This window comes from Argopecten irradians, chromosome 5 (genome assembly GCF_041381155.1).
Source record: "Argopecten irradians isolate NY chromosome 5, Ai_NY, whole genome shotgun sequence".
NCBI lineage: Eukaryota > Metazoa > Mollusca > Bivalvia > Pectinida > Pectinidae > Argopecten > Argopecten irradians.
Genome location: NC_091138.1, coordinates 12,267,259 through 12,282,239, shown reverse-complemented (window position 1 = coordinate 12,282,239; position 14,981 = coordinate 12,267,259). Strand labels below are relative to the sequence as shown.

At 38.1% G+C, this 14,981-nt stretch overlaps 1 protein-coding gene across 14 annotated transcripts in view; it reads left to right on the top strand.

The window, feature by feature from the left end:
• The first annotated feature begins 442 nt into the window (after positions 1 to 442).
• LOC138322874 (cyclin-dependent kinase-like 2) overlaps positions 443 to 14,981 on the top strand; it is a 42,466-nt gene continuing 27,927 nt past the window's right edge. For 9 of the 14 annotated variants that reach the window (XM_069267063.1, XM_069267062.1, XM_069267061.1 and 6 more), the window contains exons 1-2: positions 14,324 to 14,416; positions 14,685 to 14,885. In XM_069267063.1, coding sequence (XP_069123164.1) covers positions 14,339 to 14,416; positions 14,685 to 14,885 — 279 coding nt within the window. In that variant the 5' untranslated portion in view covers positions 14,324 to 14,338. Of the gene's footprint in view, positions 2,793 to 2,812; positions 3,355 to 4,443; positions 4,491 to 14,323; positions 14,417 to 14,684; positions 14,886 to 14,981 lie in introns of those variants that run through there. The other 5 variants (XM_069267055.1, XM_069267054.1, XM_069267053.1 and 2 more) reach the window with 5 other exon arrangements.

Sequence of the window (14,981 nt, the reverse complement as noted above, 5' to 3'; positions counted from 1 at the left end):
ACTTCAATATTTGACCTCAGGAAAGGTTTCTCTGTTTAAGGGGAGGTTATAGAAGTCTATTTTGCATTAGAAATGGAAGGGAGAGGACTCTGTCATTCTTGTTTATTTTATTTTGTTAGATGTTTTAATTGCAGTGCATCACTTGCAATGCAAATTGAACAAAAAATCTGATGAAAAAACTTTTTAAATTGTTAAAGCTTCGGTAAGTGTGGTTTAATATTCTCTGTGATGTTCTGTGCTTTCATAATCTGTCATTGCGTATCTGTTTGATATTTTGTTATCTTATGTAAATATGTAATAGAATATTTAGTAATTTATTACACTGGGTGATTAGCTTCAATGAAGAAGAATAAAAAATGTGGTAAAGTACTAAAACATTTTTTGAATTATGTATGTTTTTTTTTAATTTAAATGAATCATTTATACTAGAAGAGTGGTGGATTTTGTACAAAATATTTTTTGAGATTAATTCTGCATGAAAATAGTAGATTCAAGCAAGAAATCATTTGAATTGTGTACATATGACCTCTGTGGACAGGTGATATATGTGGACAGGTGATATTTGTGGACAGGTGATATATGTGGAAAGGTGACTCTGTGGACAGGTGATATCTGTGGACAGGTGATATACAATGTATGTGGACAGGTGACTTTGTGGACAGGTGATATCTGTGGACAGGTGACCTCTGTAGATAGGTGACCTCTGTGGACAGGTGATATATGTGGACAGGTGACTCTGGACAGGTGACCTCCTTGGACAGGTGATCGCTGTGGACAGGTGACCTCTATGGACAGGTATCCTCTGTGGACAGGTGACCTCTGGACAGGTGATATCTTTGGAGAGATGACCTCTGTGGACAGGTGATCTCTGTGGACAGGTGACCTATGTGGACAGGGGACTCTCTGTGGACAGTTGATATCTTTGGAGAAATGACATCTGTAAACAGGTGATCTCTGTGGACAGGTGACCTCTGTGGACAGGTGATATCTGTTGACAGGTTGTATCTGTGAACAGATGATACCTGTGGACAAGTGGACAGTGACCTCTTTGGACAGGAAACATCTGTTGACAGGTGATATTTGTGGTCAGATAACTTTTTTGGACAGGTGTTCTATGTATACGGACAGGTGACCTATTTGGTCAAGTGATTATTTGAATAATAACCGTAGGCTACTACAATGGGCAAATGACCTCTCTGGATGGGCAACATAAGTGGTCAAGCAACTTCTGTCAACTGGCGATTCCTTTGGAGTTTTCACATCTAAGAGATCAAGGACGTATATGAGAAGGATAAGTCACACTGGGTTTTGGGGAAGTCCAAGGCAGGCGCTTTTGTGTTTGTGCACTGACCGTGACGTTGGGCGACGACTGATTTTCCTTTGATATCCGCCGGCGCAGCCTTTGATGTAGCTTGCGGGTGCGAGGGTTACCGTCTTACTTTCTGAAGCGGGGCCGTCATTTCATGAGCTGTCGATTATTTTTAACGAAAATTTAAGACATATCCTCTAAATAATCCGTCTTTAAAGCAAGTAATATACGTCGTGAAATTTAATAAACTTTACAATGGTGTTTCGTTTGACTCGATAAGACAAGTATTTGTTGAGAAAAACGGTTTTTATTCCCGGTTCATCGGCGTCTCGCGTGGTGTTTAGTAATGTAAAGAGACAGTCACGAATCCTTCTCTCTTATAAATCCTTGAAGAGATCAACATTAAAATTTCTTAGGTCAAGTGACAGATAATGCAACAGTTGCATTAAATCCTTCACTTACAATTCTTCTTTGGAAAGCATTACAGAAGTTTAGGAAAATCCTTTTAAGTTAAAGACCTTTCTTTAAAATATGTTATGTTTTTCCAAGGATGTATATGAGAAGGATAAGTCACACTGAGTTTTGGGCAAAGACAGCGCAGGCGCTTTTGTGTTTGTGCACTGACCGTGACGATGGGCGACGACTGATTTCCTTTGATATCCGCCGCCGCAGCCTTTGATGTTGCGTGGGGGTGCGAGGGTTACCGTCTTACTTTCTGAAGCGTGCTGCCATTTCATGAGCGGTCGTATTTTTTTAACGATAGTTTAAGACATTTCTTCTAAATCTTCCGTCTTTAAAGCAAGTTATAAACGTTGTGAAATTTAATTTACTTTACATTGGCGTTTCGTTTGACTCGATAAGACAAGTATTTGTTGAGAAAAACGGTTTTTATTCCCGGTTCACAAGCGTCTCGCGTGGTGTTTAGTAGTGTAAACAGACAGACACGAATCTTTCTCACTTATAAATCCTTGGTTTTTCTATGGAAAATTTCAATGAACTCTCTAGGATTTATATCTAGCTATACAGTAATTAAGCCACTTAATATAATATTGTGTAAGCCTACAGTAAGACTTGATGTACTGATATAAGTATGTAATGCTTTAATTTAGCTCAAATTGAATATACAATGCACATATTTACCAGTGAGATTTATCAAAATTTATAAATAACTCTCATTTAGCATACCTAATATTGAGAATAATTCATTATACTTCTGATGTTTATGCATGATGTAGGCGGCCCGAATAGGTCACATGACCTAGTAATCATTATTCGAAGGCTGTTCCATTTAATGAACATTAATCGTTATTTAATCCACTATTATAAGCAACGCGATAAATTAATCGTGCATGGTATCATTTTGATGTGAACGGATAACATTTTATTTCTATAGGTCAACAAGCTTTAATAAAGTATTTTCGACTAGAACAATACTTTTGCTGATCGAACCTGTGGGGTACCGCAATCGATTCATCAACCGGATGTAAGTACAATCAATAGAATGCTATTTGTTGTCAGTAGATACATGCGTTCTGGCAGGTTGGTCTGAGATTAGCATGATCTTTGCTGTCTGTAATCATGTTTAGACGAGATACATTGTTTGTGTGAATGAAGATGAGACAACGACACGAAAGACCTTGAGGTTTTAGGCATAACAGAAATCAAATGTAAGAACTGTTTTCGAAACATTGTGTCGTGCTGAGATTTTGGAATTTTCATTATGAACAATTTCTGGGTGTTCGCACACGCCGCTTGATTAAATCGAGATATGTTTGCATTAGAACGGATTTACTGGGATTTTAAAGAGATTTTGTAGATCCATGAGTTCATACACAACTGACAGGTTCTTCTGTGTATTATTAACCCATAGTAATGGAAATGACATGGTATAAATGTTGACAATACAAGGCGTTTAGGCGACCATATTATAGCAGACGACAGTTCTTTCGTGCAGTTTTTAACTTGATTTTAGAAACGTTGGATATTTAAAATGTAAACTTTCAACGGCTTAGAAAAAGAAAGTCTTGGTTTTTACCATTTGACTGGTGAGTATAATGCACGGACACATAATAATGCAACATTATTTTGTTTATTAATTAATTTGCTAATGGCGAATAAATAGGTCTAAAATACAGTAGTTAGTACTGAACAGTATTTATATTTTAGACAATATTATTTGACCTTCAAATAAGCAGTTTTACGGTATAAGTGTGATTAAATGATTGCCATGTTTGGTAGGGCTATAATTAAATAACACAGATGTATATATGTACAGATTTTATTCGCACATAGACATGAATATTTTTGTAGGAAATTCAATTTTTTATCTGTGTTATTTTCACTTCAATTTAAAGTTCTAGGCTAATACAGGCCTAAGTTGACTAAATGGTGTTGGTTAAAAATATGAATTTACTGATTTAAGGTACTTTATAGAAATGTATGTAGCTTCAAAAGAAGGAGTGGCGCTTTTAGAGATGGGGGGTATTTAATAATGGATCAAATACTATTATTCAAACTGAATGAAAATCTTCCAAGAAAGAGACAACTAAGGCTGGCCTACAATCTGCTCATTTTGACTCTGTGGCTTCCTGACATATCACTTCTACATGAGCTGCAATATATTGTGCCACTATATTTCTTGTGTGGTTTTTAGTACATTTCAATGTGGAAATGGTAGTGTATACATGTAAATAAATATTGCATTAGTTTCCAAAAAACTATTCTTTGGAACCATATCAACCTTTTCATCTTCAAATTTAAATATTAAAATTGCATAATGTATAAATGTGTACATGAATTCGCCTTCATTTCTTGAAATACACTGTTTAAATCATTTGTGTTTTCATTATTATCAGTAGTGGTTACCCTATTTACATGTATCGATAGAGAGTATGATCAGATTAGAAGGATCCAGAAAGCAGAAATAGCTGGATTATTTTTAAAAGTCTGTAGATCTATTTTGAAGTGTGTGTAAAATAGATTTACTTGATTATGCCATTGTAAAGATTATAAGCATTCAAAATGGTTCCGAATAGTTATATATTTAATAACTATACAGATTCTTATGATTCTTCAAGCTTAAGATTTGATTGAATAATACTATGTAATTACCAAAAAAAATTCTTTTTCCAAAGTGAGAGCTCGCCCATGGATAAGAAAGTACTGACAAACAATGTCAGGAGTAAGTAATCCAAGCACAACTTAAGTGTTGTACTGTAAAAGTTTGTAGTACACTATTTTAGTTGATTACTAGGTAGGCTAGATGGTGGCTGGATTGCATGGTCAATACATATATGATTTATTCTGTAAAACCAAACTAAGAATTTTGTTTCCTGATAAAGATCCATATTTTTCCAATCTAAGACTGTTACCAATATATTCAAATGAATTTTTTCATGAATGCAAAATCAGTTATGTCAAATTTTGCACATCGTTTATCATATGTTGCATTGTTCATGGTGTCATAACGTACACAAAAAAGACCTAAAGTTGCCAAATAATCCCGAAGTTTCATCTTTCTTTCATGTTCGTGCCATTTACTTGATAGGAATCAAAAGCTTTCTGAACAAAAAAATTGTTGGGAAACAACTTCTCCATTAGTTTGGTAAAATATGTATTAATTATGTACTGTGTTTGTAATATCTCCATTGTACATTATATTGTTGCTTACAATCCCAGCAGATCATCCACAAGTTGCTGGTGGAACTTGATCAAATAACTTTATCTAATGCTGTAACTCTGTTTTGTCTTAAGGATAAAAGCCGTTTCATTGAAAACAAAAAAACACCTTTCTGTCTAACTAGAGACATAACCTTATGTAATTTTCTGTATTAACAAACTTTGGCTTTAATAATTAACTGTGATATATATGTATGGTAAACATACTCCAATATGCTATAAACACTATACGTTACAAATGATTACATTTTCTCAGGTATATTTTTATATCATGTACTTATAGGAAGTTGTTTGTTAGTAGAATATTAAGTTATTTTTAATGAGATCTGCACATATAGTATGCAATCATTATACAAATTGTGTGCAATTACATAATTTTTCATATGTATCTGACTATCTGCCGAATGTTAATGATGGAAAGAAATTGAAAGAGATTCTCTCAACAATAATTAATGATCAATAGTGTATTCTCCTTCCATATCATTAAACCACTAAAACATAAAGTATAATGATTCATATGAATGAATGAATGAATATAAACTTTTGAATGGTCATTTATTGCCTCCTTTTTTTTTTCTATAATATCATATAATGTCATTCTAAGGAGATTGCAAGTACTGGTATGGTGTTTTTCATCACGTTTCTGTTGCATCGTCTTGCAACTCATTGATTGGCCTATAACTTACATGTATTATCCAGTTATTGAAATGCAATAAAGAGTAAATCAATTAAAACCGATGGTGTCATGACTATTAAATAATTGAAGTTGGATATGTAAATAATTCTATATTTTTCAATGTCAAATGCAGTCTGTTAGCTGATGGTTGCCACACTAGATACAGTATATGTATACCTAAAGGTTACAGAAGTTAATTCTTTGGTCATTCCTTCAGGTTAAAAAAGGAGCAAAAAAAAAAAATGTATACATGTACTCTTTTTGCTGTTTACTCAAAACTGGCCAATGTTTATTCAAAATTGGCTGAAAGCCTGTTGGCTTCCAATAGTTAAACACAATGATTATGGGGTCAATACTTTGCTGGATTACATAGTCATTGCCTAGTATGGTAATAATGTATTAACATCTGTCTGACTAAACAAAATGCAAGTTACTACACACAACATTTATGGATACTTTATAGTTGCTACAGCAATTCTTCTGCTCTTGTTTTGAATACAATATTGATACTTTTGGATTTTTATAACCCCATATTATAAAACGAAGAAGTGGTTAAGGCATGTTGTAGTTTCATCAATAATCATAATTATTCTACACATATGAATTGTATTTCCATAAGAAATAATACATTGTATATCATTCTGAAGTCTCATTGATTATCTTTTATATTATAAACAATTATGCACAGTTTGAAGTGAATTTATAGTTTATTAAAGTTATGCATTTGAGTTGCATGTTCAGCTATTCACATTAAGTGGCCTATTCAAGAGAAAATAATTTAATGTATTGATAATGATATATGGACTGTAGTTTAAGCAATAGAATCATTTTGACCTAGTGTGGCCATGTGTATTCAAGATTTTAAAACAGTGTAAAATATAAGAGCATACAAGTCACAAGATAGAATAAAACAGGTTAGAGCAAGACTTTGAAAATTTAATGAAGTTTACAGAAGCTTCAGCCAAATCATTCATGGAAAAAAGAGAAAAGGCTTTTGATCATGGATTTTATAGGGAAGTCTTGGGAAAGCTTAGCAATGTCATACATTTACATAAAATTTAAGAAAAAGCATATATTAGAACCTTGAATTCATTTTTTTTTTCTAAAAAAAGAAACAAGAACAAAAATAACAACACTACAATGGATATTGAATTGAATGACTTGAAATCAAGAAATCTGGACTCTGAATATAGCTTTTCTCTATATAAAGCACTGCTAGCAAGCATGGACTTCTAATGTGTCATCATGAGATTATTGATTAAGCCAACTGATGCATCATTTAATTTATATTTTTTGGTTTATATTTAACTTTTATCATGCAGCATGCAAACTCTATATTGTATACCTGGGTATATTCATAACTTAACAAAATGTATGTGATGTGTTGTATGTACTCAAGACTTAAGTAAATTGTTAATGTAAATAGAAACATTTCAATGTGTTACTTCAATACATAGCTGTCAATGTATGCATGCATGATAATTTGTAGATGAGTATTTGTATTGTAAATAGTGTGTGCACAGTTGTGTAGATCTCGGGTACTACATAATAATGACTTTATTTTGAGATAATCAACATTCACACTGTAACACCTGCCTTACCTGTAGATTTAAACAATTCACAATCAGGTGTAATTTAAGTCTGGGCCCATCTCCCAAACCTGTGTTAAAGGATTATATGATATTTCCACCGTGTGTGTATTACATATATATATAGAAACGAAGGCATGCCAGCCGTATAAATGAACATACTGGTATACTGACTGAGGATATCTATCTTCCACTGTACATTTAAAACCATATTTATTAATGCCTGTCGGATTACAAAGGGCAAAGGTTTATTGTTAGTCTATTAATTGCACACAGAATCAGTCAAGTTAGTGTTCAGAATTCACATTCAATCAATAGTCTCACTCTGACTTTGAAAAGAGGTAACAAGGGGTAGTAATCATAATATATAGACTCATGGGTTCAGAAGGCATTCAGAAGAAGAAAAGGGGAAGTGGTGGGATGGGGATGGTAGCCCAGAGTGGTGGGGTATATATTTCAAAAGGGGAAATAAGGAGTTAAAAAATATAGACTAGAATTGAAGAGGAGCTTATTAGGAAAGAGGGGTAGTGTTTGTATATTTGGCGGAGTTCATAAGAGGTTATAAAGGTAGTCCTTGTACTGCTGTAACAGGAGGGAGAAAATATAATGGCCAGACAAGGGTTTGAATCCAGAGCCTTCAAACTCAAGCTGTATGCTCCACTGGTTGAGCTACCTTAAGTCACTGATGATTGACATTAGGGTCTAAGAGGGAGTTAGTAGCGGTCGGGAGTCATTGTAGGGTCCAAGAGGAGTAACAAGGGGGAGTCATTGTAGGGTTCAAGAGGAGTACCAAGGGGGAGTCATTGTAAGGTCTAAGAAGAGTAACAAAGGGGAGTCATTGTAGGGTCTAAGAGGAGTAACAAGGGGAGTCATTGTAAAGTCCAAGAGGAGTAACAAGGGGAGTCATTGAAGGGTCCTAAGAGGAGTAACAAGGGGAGTCATTGTAAGGTCCAAGAAGAGTAACAAGGGGAGTCATTGCAAGGTCCAAGAGGGTTAGCAAGGGGAGTCATTGTAGGGTCCAATAGGAGTACCAAGGGGGAGTCATTGTAAGGTCCAAGAGGAGTACCCTGGGGGAGTCATTGTAGGGTCCAAGAGGAATAACAAGGCGGAGTCATTGTAGGGTCCAAGAGGAGTAACAAGGGGGAGTCATTGTAAGGTCTAAGAGGAGTAACAAGGGGTGTCATTGTAGGGTCTAAGAGGAGTAACAAGAGGGAGTCATTATATGGTCCAAGAGGAGTACCAAGGGGGAGTCATTGTAAGGTCTAAGAGGAGTAACAAGGGGAGTCATTGTAGGGTCCAAGAGGAGTAACAAGAGGGAGTCATTATAAGGTCCAAGAGGAGTAACAAGGGGGAGTCATTGTAAGGTCTAAGAGGAGTAACAAGGGGAGTCATTGTAGGGTCCAAGAGGAGTAACAAGGGAGTCATTATAAGGTCCAAAAGGAGTAACAAGGGGAGTCATTTTAAGGTCTAAGAGGAGTAACAAGGGAGTCATTGTAAGGTCCAAGAGGAGTAACAAGGGGAGTCATTGTATTGCCCAAGAGGAGTAACTAGGGGAGTCATTGTATGGTCCAAGAAGAGTAACAAAGGGGAGTCATTGTAAGGTCCAATAGAAGTACCAAGGGGGAGTCATTGTAAGGTCCAAGAGGAGTACCAAGGGGGAGTCATTGTAAGGTCCAAGAGGAGTACCAAGGAGGAGTCATTGTAAGGTCCAAGAGGAGTAATAAAGGGGCGTCATTATAAGGTCCAAAGAAGTAATAAGGGGTAGTCATTGTAAGGTCCAAGAAGAGTAACAAGGGGAGTCATTGCAAGGTCCAAGAGAAGTAACAAGGGGGAGTCATTGTAAGGTCCATGATGAGTAACAAGGGGGAGGCTTTGTAGGGTCTAAGAGGAGCAACAAAGGGGAGTAATTGTATTGCCCAAGAGGAGTAACGAGGGGAGTCATTGTAAGGTCCAAGAGGAGTACCAAGGGGGAGTCATTGTAAGGTCCAATAGGAGAACCAAGGGGGAGTCATTGTAAGGACCAAGATGAGTACCAAGGGGGAGTCATTGCAAGGTCCAAGAGGAGTAATAAAGGGGCGTCATTATAAGGTCCAAGAGAAGTAACAAGGGGGAGTCATTGTAGGGTCCAAGAGGAGTAGCAAGGGGGAGTCATTGCAAGGTCCAAGAGGAGTAATAAGGGGTAGTCATTGTAAGGTCCAATAGGAGAACCAAGGGGGAGTCATTGTAAGGACCAAGAGGAGTACCAAGGGGGAGTCATTGCAAGGTCCAAGAGGAGTAATAAGGGGGAGTCATTGTAGGGTCCAATAGGAGTACCAAAGGGGAGTCATTGTAAGGTCCAAGAGGAGTACCAAGGGGGAGTCATTGTAAGGTCCAAGAGGAGTACCAAGGGGGAGTCATTGCAAGGTCCAAGAGGAGTAATAAGGGGGTGTCATTATAAGGTCCAAGAGAAGTAACAAGGGGGAGTCATTGTAGGGTCCAAGAGGAGTACCAAGGGGGAGTCATTGTAAGGTCCAAGAGGAGTAGCAAGGGGGAGTCATTGCAAGGTCCAAGAGGAGTAATAAGGGGGAGTCATTGTAGGGTCCAAGAGGAGTAGCAAGGGGGAGTCATTGTAGGGTCCAAGAGGAGTAGCAAGGGGGAGTCATTGTAGGGCCTAAGAGGAGTAAGAAGGGTAGTCATTGTAGGGTCCATGATGAGTTATAAGGGAGAGTCATTGTAGGGTCTAAGAGGAGCAACAAAGGGGAGTCATTGTAGGGTCCAAGAGGAGTAAAAAGAGGGAATCATTGTATTGCCCATTAGGAGTAACGAGGGGAGTCATTGTAGGGTCCAAGAAAAGTAGCAAAGGGGAGTCATTGCAAGGTCCATTAGAAGTACCAAGGGGGAGTCATTGTAAGGTCCAAGAGGAGTACCAAGGGGGAGTCATTGTAAGATCCAAGAGGAATACCAAGGGGGAGTCATTTCAAGGTCCATAAGGAGTAACAAGGGGGCGTCATTGTAAGGTCTAAGAGAAGTAACAAGGGGGAGTCATTGTAGGGTCCAAGAGGAGTAGCAAGGGGGAGTCATTGTAAGGTCCAAGAGGAGTAGCAAGGGGGAGTCATTGCAAGGTCCAAGAGGAGTAATAAGGGGGAGTCATTGTAAGGTCCAATAGGAGAACCAATGGGGAGTCATTGTAAGGTCCAAGAGGAGTACCAAGGGGGAGTCATTGCAAGGTCCAAAAGGAGTAATAAGGGGGAGTCATTGTAAGGTCCAAGAGGGAGGAGTAATAAGGGGGAGTCGTTGTAAGGTCCAATAGGAGAACCAAGGGGGAGTCATTGCAAGGCCCAAGAGGAGTAATAAGGGGGAGTCATTGTAGGGTCCAAGGGAGTACCAAAGGGGAGTCATTGTAAGGTCCAATAGGAGTACCAAAGGGGAGTCATTGTAAGGTCCAAGAGGAGTACCAAGGGGGAGTCATTGTAAGGTCCAAGAGGAGTAGCAAGGGGGAGTCATTGCAAGGTCCAAGAGGAGTAGCAAGGGGAGTCATTGTAAGGTCCAAGAGGAGTAATAAAGGGGAGTCATTGTAAGGCCAAGAGGAGAACCAAGGGGGAGTCATTGTAAGGTCCAAGAGAAGTAACAAGGGGTTGTCATTGTAGGGTCCAAGAGGAGTAATAAAGGGGAGTCATTGTAAGGTCCAAGAGGAGTAGCAAGGGGAGTCATTGTAAGGTCCAAGAGAAGTAACAAGGGGTTGTCATTGTAGGGGCCAAGAGGAGTAGCAAGGGGAAGTCATTGTAGGGTCCAAGAGGAGTAATAAGGGGGGGGGGTCATTGTAGGGTCCAAGAGGATTAACCATGGGGGAGTCATTGTAAGGTCCAAGAGGAGTAGCAAGGGGAGTCATTGTAAGGTCAAAGAGGAGTACAAGGGGAATCATTGAAGGGTCCAAGAAAAGTAACATAGGGGAGTCATTGTAAGGTCTAAGAGGAGGTAACAAGGGGGGTCATTGTAAGGTCCAAGAGGATTAACCATGGGGGAGTCATTGTAAGGTCCAAGAGGAGTAACAAGGGGGAGTCATTGAAGGGTCCAAGAAGAGTGACAAAGGGGAGTCATTGTAAGGTCCAAGAGGAGTAACAAGGGGGAGTCATTCTAAGGTCCAAGAGGAGTAACTAGGGGAGTCATTGAAGGGTTCAAGAAGAGTAACAAATTAAAGGGGAGTCTTTGTAGGGTCCAAAAGGATTAATCATGGGGGAGTCATTGTAAGGTCCAAGAGGAGTACCAAGGGAGAGTCATTGTAAGGTCCAAGAGGAGTAACAAGGGGGAGTCATTGAAGGGTCCAAGAAGAGTGACAAAGGGGAGTCATTGTAAGGTCCAAGAGGAGTAACAAGGGGGAGTCATTGTAAGGTCCAAGAGGAGTAGCAAGGGGGAGTCATTGTAAGGTCCAAGAGGAGTAACAAGGGGGAGTCATTGCAAGGTCCAAGAGGAGTAACAAGGGGAGTCATTGTAAGGTCCAAGAGGAGTAATAAAGGGGAGTCATTGTAAGGTCCAAGAGGAGAACCAAGGGGGAGTCATTGTAAGATCCAAGAGAAGTAACAAGGGGTTGTCATTGTAGGGTCCAAGAGGAGTAATAAAGGGGAGTCATTGTAAGGTCCAAGAGGAGTAGCAAGGGGAGTCATTGTAAGGTCCAAGAGAAGTAACAAGGGGTTGTCATTGTAGGGGCCAAGAGGAGTAGCAAGGGGAAGTCATTGTAGGGTCCAAGAGGAGTAATAAGGGGGGGGGGGTCATTGTAGGGTCCAAGAGGATTAACCATGGGGGAGTCATTGTAAGGTCCAAGAGGAGTAGCAAGGTGGAGTCATTGTAAGGTCAAAGAGGAGTAGCAAGGGGAATCATTGAAGGGTCCAAGAAAAGTAACATAGGGGAGTCATTGTAAGGTCTAAGAGGAGTAACAAGGGGGGTCATTGTAAGGTCCAAGAGGATTAACCAGGGGGAGTCATTGTAAGGTCCAAGAGGAGTAACAAGGGGGAGTCATTGAAGGGTCCAAGAAGAGTGACAAAGGGGAGTCATTGTAAGGTCCAAGAGGAGTAACAAGGGGAGTCATTGTAAGGTCCAAGAGGAGTAACTAGGGGAGTCATTGAAGGGTTCAAGAAGAGTAACAAATTAAAGGGGAGTCTTTGTAGGATCCAAAAGGATTAATCATGGGGGAGTCATTGTAAGGTCCAAGAGGAGTACCAAGGGGGAGTCATTGTAAGGTCCAAGAGGAGTAACAAGGGGGAGTCATTGAAGGGTCCAAGAAGAGTGACAAAGGGGAGTCATAGCCAGGTCCAAGAGGAGTAGCAAGGGGAGTCATTGTAAGGTCTAAGAAGAGTAACAAAGGGGAGTCATTGTAGGGTCTAAGAGGAGTAACAAGAGGAGTCATTGTAAGGTCCAAGAAGAGTAACAAGGGGGAGTCATTGTAAGGTCCAAGAGGAGTAGCAAGGGGGAGTCATTCTAAGGTCCAAGAGGAGTAGCAAGGGGAGTACTTGTAGAGCAGCAATTTGCAAGGAGGGGTCCTTGTAGGGCCCAACAGGGGTAAACATGAGATACTTACTTTACATTTTATAGAATCTTAGCAGCCAAAAGATATGACCAGGTGTATAAGTCTTTAGAGTTGTGGCCGAAAAGATTACAAGGGGTATCCGTATGTTAAAGGAGAACTAGATTAGGAAAACATGTTACTGAATTGTTATGATTGTATCAAAGTTCACACCATCTATCATGATTCATTATATGTTTAGTTTGATATTTTCATTCTTCTATTAATTAGCTCAGTTTAACTTTGACTAATATTTCCATTTTTTGGAGTTTTCAATTTTATCACTGATGTTTCTTTAATGGAAAAAGTGTTGCTTGAGTTAACATTAATCGTTGAATGGAGTAGGTAGACACTAAACCCCAATGTGACCCTCTATAGAAGACTGAAACATTGACAAAATTACACAGCACAGCAATGCTACACAAAGCCACAAAACAGGCTATTGTTTCTTGACTGGCCAAACCATACAATAATATACACAGTCGCAAGAGGCTTTTCTGTGCAGTCTTCACACAACATTGTGAACCATCATAAATAATTAACGAGGCCTGAACAGTGATTATTTCTGAGCATTATAGTAAAATCTCTCCCACCTTTTTATTAAACAAGTACTTTTTCCATTAGTATTAGGACATTGACCACGTCAGAAACACAATTGATTATTGATGTGGTATAATTATTTCCACAGTTTTTCTCATCATTATTGTTCAGGATTTTAATTGGATTCTTCTACAGTTACCATTGCGTAGTCGTCTTATCTTTCTGATCAATGGCATTGTCAGGGAAGTAATTAATTATTAATCTATCACAACCTTTACCACATTTTCCATGATTAGTATAGTGTAAGGTTGATTATACAGTCGAACATCAAATTTTCATGATTTTACAGAATCAGATTGAAAGAAAAATATAAGTTTACCTTCCCTTATTATGTTGTCAGTCACACACATATTGATCACTCACATTTATTCTTGAATCTACATATTATACGTCTCCTGAGCCAACAAGTTATTTATTGAGGGTCTCTAATGAGGATTTTATACTCTTTTTACTTTTATTACACAATATTGGAACAATTTTTGTCAAATTGACTATTTTAGTATTTTGTAAACATCTAATAAGGAAGCTAAATTCTACTTCAATATATAGGGAAAAAATGAAAATTGTGAATTAGCAGTATAGTTGTTGACATTTTAGTGATTGATGCATGCTCATTATTATGGGGATGTCATGACTATTCATAAAAGGACCTATACCTATGTAGTCTAATTCTTTATATTTATTGTTCTGTGTTAAAAGTTCTCTGTGGATCGTTTTGTAATGAGGTGGATCCATGTCACATTATTTAGTTACATGGAATTTGTTGAAATAAGTTATTTATAGCCTTACACATTAGCTAAGTATACCTCAGGTGACATGCAGATCTATAATTCTGGCAATTCTTAAGGATATATTGTCCATTGTTATGAAAACAGTAACAATGTATTATATATGGATTTATTTCGACCTGTGTGAACTTGTATGCTCATTATTATACATGGGAGATCCACATGTTTTTGGTCTCCTATATACATACACAGACACTTCTATGTGCATGTTTTACACTGTGTCTATACCAAAAACATGCGGTAGATCCATAAGGATTTTATTGATGGGTTGAATAACTTAGTAAAGCTGGCTTTTTCATCATATCATAGATTCACAGATATTTTCATAGTACCGTTTATCTGTATTACTCGTATAGTTTCCCATTATCTACAATGGTACTGAATACAATTTAATATTTAACATATTTGTTTTGACCGAAATCTGGACTTTTAAACTGACAAGGATTAGAATGTTCCTCTTGGTAATTATATTTCAAGCAATAATCTGATTGTTTGTTTGCATTGACAGCTTGCAGCAAAGGGATCCACAGCACTGAGGACCATGGAGAAGTATGAAAACCTTGGTCTGGTCGGTGAAGGCAGTTATGGAATGGTGCTCAAATGTCGCCACAAGGAGACGGGCCAACTTGTCGCCATCAAGAAGTTTCTGGAGAGTGAGGATGATAAAATGGTCAAAAAGATTGCTCTACGTGAAGTTAGGATGCTAAAGGTAGGGATTCAGACTTAGAGCCATTAGTACAAATTGGTGTCACTTTTTTATGGAGAGCTATTAGTTTATACATGTAATACATCATCATGAAATTTG